Here is a 12,648-nt window from a genome sequence, read left to right on the forward strand (position 1 = left end):
ATACTTGTTTTGGTAACAAGGTAGGATTACATATGCCCAAAAGAGGGAAGCTAAAGCTGGCGGACAACTAAAAGTCCCCAGAATCCATGCCGGAGGAAAAGAACATTCCCCGGAAACTAAGCCCTATCAAAGGGAGCCAAACCACTGAACTGGAAATACAAAAACAGAAATATCAAAACAAAATCGGAAAGGACGACTCCTTAGACTATAAGCAGAGATAACTAGGCAGTTCCTTAAAGGTGGTAGAACCAAGATAACAGAGAAACTTCTTCTTTTGAAACACCTGCGCATGTGATTTATTACGGCCAACTCGTAATAACAACTACCTCCTCCTATCATGATGAGAGCCAATCTCTCGAGAACCAAAGAAATCATAACCCGACAAGCAAAGAGTACTCATAGGAGATCATAGAGACTCAAAAATACTCCCAGATGCGACGACGATGACTGATACATCCCATTACGTCTAACTAGACTCCTTCAAAAAGCGATCATATCTAAACCGATCATGAATGCAAGGACAAGGAGCAAGGAAAAACTTCTCAAGAAGCATAACCAAGAAGTTAACACACACCATGAACAACAAGTAAAAGCAATGACTGATATCTTTGAGGACTACCACCCACCAAACAATAAGAACGAAACATCTGCTAGGAAAGGAACCGAGCGCCATAAACTGAAACAAAGAGACAAGGATTGGGAGAAAGGCAATAGCTGGACAGAGCCTCAGCCATTCCACACATGCGGCTTAGAAACAAAGATACGCACAAGACCAGCAACAAGATCTGAGACAGGAACAAGCAAACCACAATGGCAATTATTCTTTAAATGCCAACCGTTGATCTAAGATCCGACATCATCATCTTTACTTGTAATCAGAAACCCTCACAAAGATGGCTGCTCTGACCGCTTCCTCAACCAATCACAAATCAGGGCATGAATCAACCAAAAAGACTCCCCAAACGAAGGCCCAACAACACTGCAAACCACACTAAACACCTAACCGTAGCTAAAAGATGCAGGAGAAGGACAAGGATAGCTTACTCAAAAAGAAGATAACAAGAACTCATGGCCACAAAAGCGAGAAGCATCACCTTACAGAACAGGAAAACCGGATCTAACGAATGAGACTTCTCTTGAAACCAGTTAAAATGTTCCTTTTTTGTTTTTTTCTTTTAACATGATTTGAGTGCACAAATTTAAATATCCAGTCACAACCAAACATCGATAGCTTAATTGGTAAAAATTCTCTGAAAAAATTTAGAAGTCGCTGGTTTAAAGGACGCCGCTTAGAAAGAGATCATATAAAATGTTTTGGTCCCTAGCTTAAAGGCATTCCCATCGATAAACCTTTCAAAATTAAAATTCTATGTTAATTTTATTTATATTTTAATGCAATATTATTATCTAAATTAATTAATTATTTTTGTTTTTAAATTGACCAATGAGATAGTGACAACTAAGCGAGAGAGTGTCTTATTGGGTTCTTCTGCGAGATACGAGATATCTCTCTCTCCTCACCTTTTTAATTTTTTTTAATATTAAAAAGATATTAAAGACACTGATCAAAAGATTACCGATGGCTTTGCTCTAAGGGATGTTAGACCAACTCAAGTGAGAATATTTATTGGGTTGCTCATGTTTTTGTGAGCCAAATTTTAATTACAAAACTCAAAAATTGGTTTCACTAAAACAAAGAATCGTTTGTGAAATTGGTTGTTGTAGAATCGCCTCTTCTACTGTTTGTAGGCTATAAATAATTTTTATTAGTTCAGTTTTATTAAAAACTTAAAAATATAACTGCATAATTAAAGTTTTTTTTTTTTTAGAATCTCCGGCCTGGAGATACCCTTCATAATAAAAATAATAAAAAAAAGAAACTATCTAGTTAGGCCAGAAATATTTAATGTATAATTTTGTGAAAATGGTAAAAAGAAATGAAAAAGATGAATTCATTGATGGCCTGGACCAATGAGAAGAGATTTAACTTACTTGTACAATTCAAACAGTTCAGTTTATTATTGCATCTGCAACTTGCAATATTGATGTTGACACTTTATGCAATGTAGATGTCGACGCAAAATGATGCATGTGGTCATTTTCAACTGCGAATAAGATTTTTATAAATGCTATATAGCTATGAAATATAATGACACAAAACGGTTATATTCATTTAGCAGCGCAATCGAAAGATTATGTTTTTATAATTCGAAGCGGTAAAAACCATTTTTTTTATAAACTCTGAATAAAACAAAATGGTATAATAAAAATTTCGTAGTACGGTCAATAAATAAAACTAAAAACATAATAACAAAAACAACAATATATACTTTTACCGTCTCAAAAATTCATGGGGGTAAAACTAATGTGTCAAATATATTACTATCTGTATACAAAGACCAAATCACCAACCAGAGCCTATATAAGTTACTCATACCCAACTCAACCCAATTCTACTCGATATATGGTTTAATATTTTGTAGTTTTAGGGTTTGATTTATATACATTATAAAATAATACAATGGTAAATTAAAATACGTACCGAATATTTTCATCCATCGTCTTTACGAACATATCATCAATCACTTAAATAAAAAGTATAAATAAAAGTTGCTGATTTTTTTTGTTCAGTGACGTGGTTAAGTCCCTAAGCTGACTAATAACATTGTTGAATTGGTACATTTTTTGCGGCACATTATATAACGTATAAATTGCTTCGATAATTGAATTAGAATCTGAATCTCAACTAACTTCGAATATTTTTTAAAGTCAAATCTATAAATCTAGTGGTTCCAAGGACCTCACAGTTTATGTCCTCTCGCGATCGAGCCCCCTCATCTATGACGCTTGCAAATTTGCAAATTTATAAAATACAATCTAAAACTATTAATTTATTTTCGTTGTTGTTAAGTGTATAAATTCAAAGCCGACAATGTATGCACGAGTCATTTTGTTATGATTTTAAATATTTTTTTTAAATAACAAAATATTTATAATACTATATTAGTATTTCATAGATCTATATAATGTTGTGTAGTTAAATATCCATGATTGGTCTCCTCTTACATACGCAAGCAGGAGATTAAGGGACAAATTGTAGTCAACTTTGCCTTTTGGAGAAGACTTAAGCCATTGTCACTCTAATTAATCATAGAGGTTAAGTCTTAAACTTGGCCTTAAGTTCACTGGTACAGCTACATATTTAATCACTTACTCAAACTTATTCTTTATTCTTTTAAACTCAGAAATTCATTAATATAGCAAGGATATGAGAGCTGAAAAAAAGATTAGCGGTTTAGTGTCACACGCAACCTACATATCATCATTTATATATGTTTAAGACAATCTAATAGCATATATTTTCTCTTTGGCCAAATTTTAATAACTTTCATTTATAAGCTATGAAAACTAGACGTCGTACAAAAAATTAAATGCAAAAGTGAGAAATGCGGAGAAGAGAAACCGGAGACATGACCGTAAATGTCATATTCTGTTTGGAAGCTAATAGATAAATGGTACCAAATTTATGAATAAATAGCCCCACCATAAAAGACTGTATATCGAAATCATATAGTATATATATATAAATAGCCCTACAAAAACGTATAGCCTCACATGGTGTGCTAGAACATTTCTAAAATGGCCAATCTTATCATTTATTGTGTGCTGGATGAATTTGCTTGATGGTTGTTCGATTGGTTTAAGTGTAGTGATGTTACTCAACCTTTTTCTTGTATGTAGAATTCATGTTTATCTTTATTCATCTACATGTTTAATAACTGTATTTTGAATTATCCCATAAGTTATGTTTAATAACTGTATTTTGAATTATCCCATAAGTTTACTATCACTTGAAAAACTAAATTTTTGTTCAAACATTTGCATCAAAGAAAATGAGTGATTAATTTATAGCAACTATATGTTTCCTCGGTATCTTAAATATCATCCCATAACTTTATTTACGATAATTTAATAAAAATCAATAAAATTCAATTAAAATATATATATCTAAGATAATCAATAATTTTAATTTAGTTTGGATAATCGTTTTGTTAACTTTACATTGAATTTACAGATTGTTTATAAAAACAATTTTAAATCTAGTCGAACAGGCCAAATAATAGCATTTTTTACAAGAGTTCAAATCGTTGTTGATATTTTGGATATTTTATCTAAATTTTTTGAAAGAACACAGTATAAAAGCCGTAAAGACAAGTGAAGTGACTTTAGTGTAGTGGCAGAAGCATTTTATCTAAAAATTTTAAAAGAACATAGTATAAAAGCCGTAAAGACAAGTGAAGTAACTTTAGTGCAGTGGTAGGAGGTAAGTCCATTTGTAGAAGGCACCATCACACCTGGGATCGAGTCCCGGTTCCTACGAATGTAGGAATTTGGCTAATGGACCGGTGATACACTCCTGGATGAGGATCTATTCCCAAGGACACACTTTGCAAGGTCTTGAAGAGGAATGGACGAAGTGATGATGAAGAATGAATGGTAGATGCAGCGGAAAGGATAGATGAACGGCGATGAAGGTGAAGGGAATTGGATGCAGCGGATTTGAGGGGGGAATGAATTGTACTTCTAAGAGAGGTGAAAGTCTCTTAGACTACAGGCTTGATTACAGCTTAAATATGACACACTAAGAAGTAAACAAGTTGAGAAGATATTACACACTTCTCTGATCAAACAAGTAAAAAGAAGGTTTTTGATTGAAATGTTTGATGTCTTGCAAATGAGAAATACATGGTCTTTAAATAGGAGAAGGGGGACGAAGGAGAAGAGGAGAGAGGGGAAGAACATGCAAGAGCATGCACAAGGTCGAGCTCATGCAAGGTCATGCAAGAGTCCTCACTCATGCAAGATGATGCACAATGTCTAGGAAATTACAAAAGCATTAAATGCAAAAGAGATAGAAAAATGGACCAAGACTTTGTAATGGGCCTTGGACCACGACTTGGGCTGGCAAAGGGGGCTTGAAAGTGTTACTTAGGCCTCATTAAAAACCTTATCAAGAAAACCCAATGGGATAAAACTTGACAAGGGAAAAAGAGTGCATAAGCAACACTTAACCCTTTACCGAGCACCTTGAGTTGTGGTCATTGTGAAAATGGTTTGAACCACGTCTTCTAGCTTCTTGTCCAGCTACTTAAATAGTCCATTGATGGCTTGGTTGAACCTCTTGGACCGTGACTTGTTAGAGGACCGTCCGGAACATACAAGGCTTCCTGCAGAACGCCTTCTTCCATCGGCAGAACCTCTTCCTCTTCTGGCAGAACGCCTTCTTCTTTTGGCAGAACGTCTTCCTCTTCTGGCAGAACGCCTTCTTCTTTTGGCAGAACGTCTTCTTCTTTCGGCAGAAGCTTCTCAGGTTCAAGATTCTCTGTAACTCCTTGTTCCAAGTTGTCCATGGTCTCATCATCCTCTCCCACTTGAAAAGGATTTGACCTCAAATCCGAATTATCTGCACAATAAGGAAGAAGATCAGACACATTGAAACTGCCATTAACTTTGTACTTACCTTGGAGGTCGAGTTGGTAAGCGTTGTTGTTGATCCTTTTGAGCACTTTGAATGGTCCATCAATCATTGGCATTAGTTTGGATGCCCGCTCCTTTGGGAAACGTTCTTTCCTAAGATGAACTCACACTTGGACCCTCATTGAAAATGACCTATTTACGCCCTTTGTTCGCATACTTCTCATAAAGCTTCGTCCGGGCCTCAAGATTTTCCTTAGCCTTTTTGTGAACCTGCTTTACTAAATCGGCCTTTTTCTTGCCATCAAGACTTGATCTCTCACTCAAAGGTAAAGGCATTAGATCCAAAGGAGATATGGGGTTGAACCCATAAACAATTTCAAATAGAGAAAACTTAGTCGCAGAATGCATAGAATGATTATAAGCAAATTCAACATGCGGCAAGCAATCTTCCCAAGTCTTAAGGTTCTTTTTAATGAGCACACGCAACAATATAGACAAGGTTCTATTGACAACTTCTGTTTGACCATCAGTTTGCGGATGACATGTAGTAGAGAAAAGCAATCTAGTTCCTAACTTAGACCACAAAGTTTTCCAAAAATAACTAAGGAACTTAGTGTCACGATCAGAAACTATGGTCTTAGGTATGCCATGCAAACGAACAACTTCCTTAAAGAACAAGCTAGCAACATGAGATGCATCATCAGTTTTATGACATGGAATAAAATGCGCCATTTTAGATAAGCGATCAACCACCACAAAAATATAATCCTTACCAGCCCTAGTCCTAGGCAATCCAACCACAAAATCCATAGATATATCAGTCCAAGGATGCAAAGGAATAGGTAAAAGGGTATACAAACCGTGGGATTGAACCTTAGACTTAGCTTGCTTACAAGTTGCGCACCGTTCACATAGTCGTTCGACATCTCGCTTCATGTGCGGCCAGTGGAAACGTTCTTGCATCACCTTATATGTCTTAGCAACTCCAAAGTGTCCCATTAATCCACCACCATGAGCTTCCCTTAGAAACAATTCTCTCAAAGAAGAGTGAGAGACACAAAGTCTATTTTCAAAGAACAAATAACCCTCATGGCGATAATATTTTCCAAAGGCAAACTTCTCACAAGATTGAAATATTTTGCTAAAATCAGAATCATTAGCATACAAGTCTTTTATCTGCTCAAAACCCAACAATATTGCATCCAAAGAAGTAAGTAAAACATACCTTCGAGATAATGCGTCGGCTACAACATTATCTTTACTTTTTTTGTACTTGATCACATATGGGAAAGTTTCTATGAATTCGACCCACCGCGCATGACGTTATTGAGCTTTTGTTGACCCTATAAATGCTTGCGACTCTTCGTGATCAGTATGTAGTGCTCGGACCAATGCGTAAAGCTCCTTGTCGTAGGTCGGATAATTGAGTGTCGCTCCTCCTAGCTTCTCATTGAAGAATGCTATGGGCTTATGATCCTGCATCAAAATAACTCCAATATCTATCCCTGAGGTATCACACTCAATCTCAGAAGTTTTCATAAAATTTGGAAGAATTAAAACAGGGGAATTAGTGAGCTTCTCTTTCAAGGCCTGGAAGGCGTTTTCTTGTGCAGCTTCCCATTTGAAACCAACGTCCTTTTTAATAACTTCCGTAAGCGGTGCGGCAATGGTGCTGAAATCCTTGACAAACCGTCGGTAGAATCCTGCTAAACCGTGAAAGCTCCTCACCTCGCTTACATTTGTAGGACTTGGCCAATCTTTGATTGCCTTGACTTTTTCCTCATCAACCTTGATTCCATCTTCACTCACAACAAAACCTAGGAAAACAAGATTATATGTGCAAAAGGTGCACTTCTTAAAGTTTGCATAAAGCTTTTCCTTTCGAAGCAAATCCAAAAGAAGTTTATGATGCATGACATGATCCTCTAAATTTTTGCTGTAAACCAAAATGTCATCAAAATAAACCACAACAAAATCACCAATATGCTTCCTAAGGACATGATTCATCAATCTCATGAAAGTACTAGGCGCATTAGTTAACCCAAACGGCATGACTAACCATTCATATAACCCTTGTTTAGTTTTAAAAGCCGTTTTCCACTCATCACCTTCTTTCATGCGAATTTGATGATAACCACTTTTAAGATCAATTTTAGAAAAGATGCTAGAACCATGCAATACATCAAGCATATCATCTAATCTAGGGATAGGGTGGCGATATTTAACCGTAATGTTGTTGATGGCTCAACAATCCACGCACATACGCCAACTCCCATCTTTCTTAGGTACTAGCAACACTAGAACGGTACATGGACTCATGCTTTCTCAAATATGTCCTTTGTCCATCAGCTCGTTCACTTGTCTTTCAGGTTCTTTTGTTTCAGTTGGGTTGGTGCGATAAGCTGGTCGGTTTGGTAAAGCGGCTCCCGACACAAAGTCGATTTGATGCTCGATCTCTCGGATAGGTGGTAAACCAATGGGATTGTCTTCCGGAAACACATCCTTGTACTCTTGCAAAACCAACTCAATCTTACTCGGTAGCACTAGTTCGGGGTTAGTTGAACAAGCAAGAGTTTCTTTGTAAACAAATAGTAAACTATTGTGATTTACCTTGCTCTTACCCTTTGTATCGATTGGTTCGGTTTGTTTGGCGGTCCACTGTTTCATGCTTAGCTGATCTAGATAGACCTCATGCGGCGTCATTGGAATGAGAGTTGTCTTTCGGCCATTATGTTCGAAGGTGTGTCGATTGGTGAAGCCATTGTGGACAACTTGTCGGTCTGATTGCCATGGATGTCTAAGAAGAATGTGGCTAGCGTCCATCGGAAGTATGTCGCACATGACCTCGTCTTGATACTTACCTATTGAAAGCGGCACTTTGACTTGCTCCTTGACGGACATCTCACCTTTTTCGTTAAGCCATTGGAGCGCATATGGTTTTGGATGTTTAAGCACTTCTAAGCCAAGCTTCTCAACCATATTCCTGCTTGCAACGTTAGTACAACTACCACCATCAATAATTAAACTGCATACCTTATCTTTGACTAAGCATCGCGTGACAAGTTTTCCCTTTGTGCTTGCTCCTCGGTTTTAGTTAGAACACTCAAAGATCTTCTAGCAACAAGCAAATCTCCTTTAGCAGGGGCTTCCAAACCCTCTTCCAAAGAGTCGTTTTCCGAACGCTCTTCTTCAGACTCTACTTCGCCATTATCTCTAAGGACCATGATTCTCTTGTTGGAACACTCACTTGCATAATGCCCAAGTCCTTGACACTTAAAGCATCGAATATCTTTTGCTCTAGTGTTCACCTCCTTACCCTTACCTTTCAGGTCAGAATCTATCGGTTTTGGCTTGACGAATGGCTTGTAGTCCTTCTGATATCCGGGCTTGTCCTCCTTTTGATAGCTTGACTTTCCTGAGCTATAGCTGGTCTTGGTTGTGCTGTAGCTAGTTCGAGAATTCTTCCTTTTGATTTGCTATTCGAACATGACTGCCTTGTGAAGCATCTCCTCAATTTCCACATAGTGTTGGGTTTCTAGACGGTCTTGGATTCCGCGGTTAAGACCTCCCATGAATCGCGACATAACAGCTTCTCCATCATCATGAATATTGGCTCTTAGCATAAGGGTTCCCATTTCCTTGAAGTACTCCTCGACAGACTTGCTTCCTTGAACCAAATTCCTCAAACGCTGATGAAGATCTCGGTGATAGTAACTCGGCACAAATCTCCTACACATGACGGCTTTCAGCTGGTCACATGTTTCGATCAGCACATCTCAGGTACGTCTGCGGCTGGTAACAAGCTGATCCCACCAACTTAAGGCATAGTCGTAGAATTTGGTAGCAGCAACTTTAACCTTGTTTTCCTCGGTGACCTCTTGACAAACGAAGACTAACTCCACTTTCTGCTCCCACTCCAAGTAGGTATCCGGATTGCTGGTTCCATGAAAGGCAGGGATCTTGAACTTTAGACCTCCCAATGGATCTCTAGGGACTGGACGTTCACGTCGACGCCTTCGCTGACCACTGTGTGAATAACTGTGACTGTAATACTCCCTGGTTTCATCGTTTGGTCTTGGTTCCTCCTGGTTCTGCCTTTGACGCTGATTTGGTTCTGGGTTGGTTTGATTCAAGTGAATAGCGCCAAGTCTTGCATCAAGCATGGTTGCCATAGCTGCTGTGACAGACTTAAGGATCCTCCTTTCAAGACTAGATGGAGAAGACTCTTCCTCTTCCGACGTCATCATGGTACCTGAAAAGAAAACAAAGATCCACAAGTAAATAGTTCTAAAAACACGCAAATGAAAACGAATCTGGGAAAATTATGAAAACGAATCCAAAAATTCTCAAATCAATTTGTAAAAATATTAGACTCTTTCCTGGTTCTAACAAAGTTGATTTTGTAATTTTTGAACGAGTAAAACATATTATAAAACTCTCACAAGATAAATGACAGATCTAAAAATAAAAATAAAAAGTGACGATTGGAATCTCAAAACCTGGTTGCAAAGTGGCTCTGATACCACATGATAGACTCCTGGATGAGAATCTATTCCCAAGGACACACTTTGCAAAGTCTTGAAGAGGAATGGACGAAGTGATGATGAAGAATGAATGGTAGATGCAGCGGAAAGGATAGATGAACGGCGATGAAGGTGAAGGGAATTGGATGCAGCGGATTTGAGGGGGGAATGAATTGTACTTCTAAGAGAGGTGAAAGTCTCTTAGACTACAGGCTTGATTACAACTTAGAAATGACACACTAAGAATTAAACAAGTTGAGAAGATATTACACAGTTCTCTGATCAAACAAGTAAAAAAAAGGCTTTTGATTGAAATGTTTGATGTCTTGCAAATGAGAAATACATTGTCTTTAAATAGGAGAAGGGGGACGAAGGACAAGAGGAGAGAGGGGAAGAACATGCAAGAGCATGCACAAGGTCAAGCTCATGCAATGTCATGCAAGAGTCCTCACTCATGCAAGCTGATGCACAATGTCTAGGAAATTACAAAAGCATTAAATGCAAAAGAGATAGAAAAATGGGCCAAGACTTTGTAATGGGCCTTGGACCACGACTTGGGTTGGCAAAGAGGACTTGAAAGTGTTACTTAGGCCTCATTAAAAACCTTATCAAGAAAACCCAATGGGACAAAACTTGACAAGAGAAAAAGAGTGCATAAGCAACACTTAACCCTTTACCGAGCACCTTGAGCTGTGATCATTGTGAAAGTGGTTTGAGCCACGTCTTCTAGCTTCTTGTCCAGCTCCTTAAGTAGTCCATTGATGGCTTGGTTGAACCTCTTGGACCGTGACCTTGTTAGAGGACTGTTCAGAACATACAAGGCTTCCTGCAGAACGCCTTCTTCCATCAGCAGAACATCTTCCTCTTCTGGCAGAACGCTTTCTTCTTTTGGCAGAACGTCTTCCTCTTCTGGCAGAATGTCTTCTTCTTTTGGCAGAACGTTTTCTTCTTTCGGCAGAAGCTTCTCAGGTTCAAGCTGCTCTGTAACTTTTTGTTCCAAGTTGTCCATGGTCTCATCAACCGGCCAGTTGTGACCCAATGGTTGACAAAAAAAAAATCGTAAAGACAAATTATTCCGTTTGGATTTTAAATATATCCGTGAAGTTGACAAAAAATGATAAAGACAAATATACATATATCTATTTTCTTCCACAATGTAATTGTAAGACAAATATACATATATCTATTTTCTTACAATTACATAGTGTATCAGTGTCATTATTTGACAAAGTCGTTGTTAGCTTAAGAAAAAAAATATGTAACGATAGTAATAATACAAATTTATTGTAATAAGTTTGACAACGATTCACGAACATGCATCCAAGTCCAGCCAGATATAAGTTGATAAAATAGGTTATTATTCAATTTTAAGAAAGATTAATTTATAGTATAACTAAATTCAGGTTACTTCCTCTGTTTTAGTTTATACATTGATCCTCGTCAATAATATACAGCATATGATTACGCAACTCGTTGCGTACAAAGTTATATGAATTGCGAGCAGTTTAAGTTTTAAAAAAACGTATTAAAACGAAATCGAGCTTAAGTTTAAAACTCAGTTCTGAATAGATCAATCCAAAAAAATAATTTAAACTCTAGTCTAGATATGAAGTAGTCAAATCATGTTGGATCTCCGCATACAACACAACAACCGATGGTTGTAATAACATTTTCAAAACCATAAATAGAGTAATTTCGAGAGATACCGTATTACTTTAAATGAAAGCATTTACCATAATCCAACAATGCGTACGAAGTGGTACGAAATAAGGTGTATACAAACAAATGGTTCTTGTTTTACTGCATATGATACATATCTTAGGATAAAAAACCAAAATAATTATCTTAAAATAAAAAATCACATGTATAAGTAAGTATTATACGATTGTTTTGCTATAATAGAAACAAAACCAGTTGTTTTGCTTTGGTAGAATCCGATGCGAATCACTTTTACAAGTACTCTTTCTTCCTTTTTTTAGTTTCTTTATATGTAAGAGTGACGCAGTCTTTAAAGTTGTATAAGATCGGATATTATCTATATAAAAAAGCTTTTATTTTTAGATAGTATGTTTATATATAGTAGAAACTTTTAGAAAGTGTTCAATATGGTTCGTATAAAGATAAGAAGAAAATCATTATATATTGTTCTATATATAATATTTCTCAGTGAACTATATTTGTAGTTCTTGTATAACTATTTAGCATGTATCGATAATAGCTAGATAGATAGTTTTCCATGTATTTTACTAGCTTTTTATCAACTTTTTGACTAATATATATCATTGGTTTATATTGGTTCTGCGACTCAATGATCAAGAAAACATTTCAGAATCTACTTTCACGTCCTGTTTTTATCTCATAAAAATTAAAAAGTTCTTTTTAAATCCGAATATACGTATATGTGTGCACCGAAGTTAGCAATGAGTCATTTTATGTGATTTTGGTGGACAGAGAGAAAAGATAAAACAATGAAATCTTACCTATTATTAGTACATAGGCTCATTGGACGGTTGATGTTATTTCACTTTTTCCCCCTCACATGTTACATCTTATTTTCAAGTATTCTATATTCTTTCTTCATTTCTCATTCTACAATTGTAATTTATATCCTAGATTTAGCATCAAATATCCGGATTTCGCCAAAGCA

The 12,648-nt window shown here is 36.7% G+C and overlaps 1 protein-coding gene across 1 annotated transcript; it reads right to left on the minus strand.

Annotated features, from left to right (window-relative positions):
- LOC104704649 lies at window positions 7,804-8,457 on the minus strand. The gene has a single exon (XM_010420700.1). The coding sequence runs from the start codon at window positions 8,455-8,457 to the stop codon at window positions 7,804-7,806; it is 654 nt and encodes a 217-aa protein (XP_010419002.1).

Source organism: Camelina sativa, chromosome 7 (assembly GCF_000633955.1).
Source record: "Camelina sativa cultivar DH55 chromosome 7, Cs, whole genome shotgun sequence".
Taxonomy (NCBI): Eukaryota; Viridiplantae; Streptophyta; class Magnoliopsida; order Brassicales; family Brassicaceae; genus Camelina; species Camelina sativa.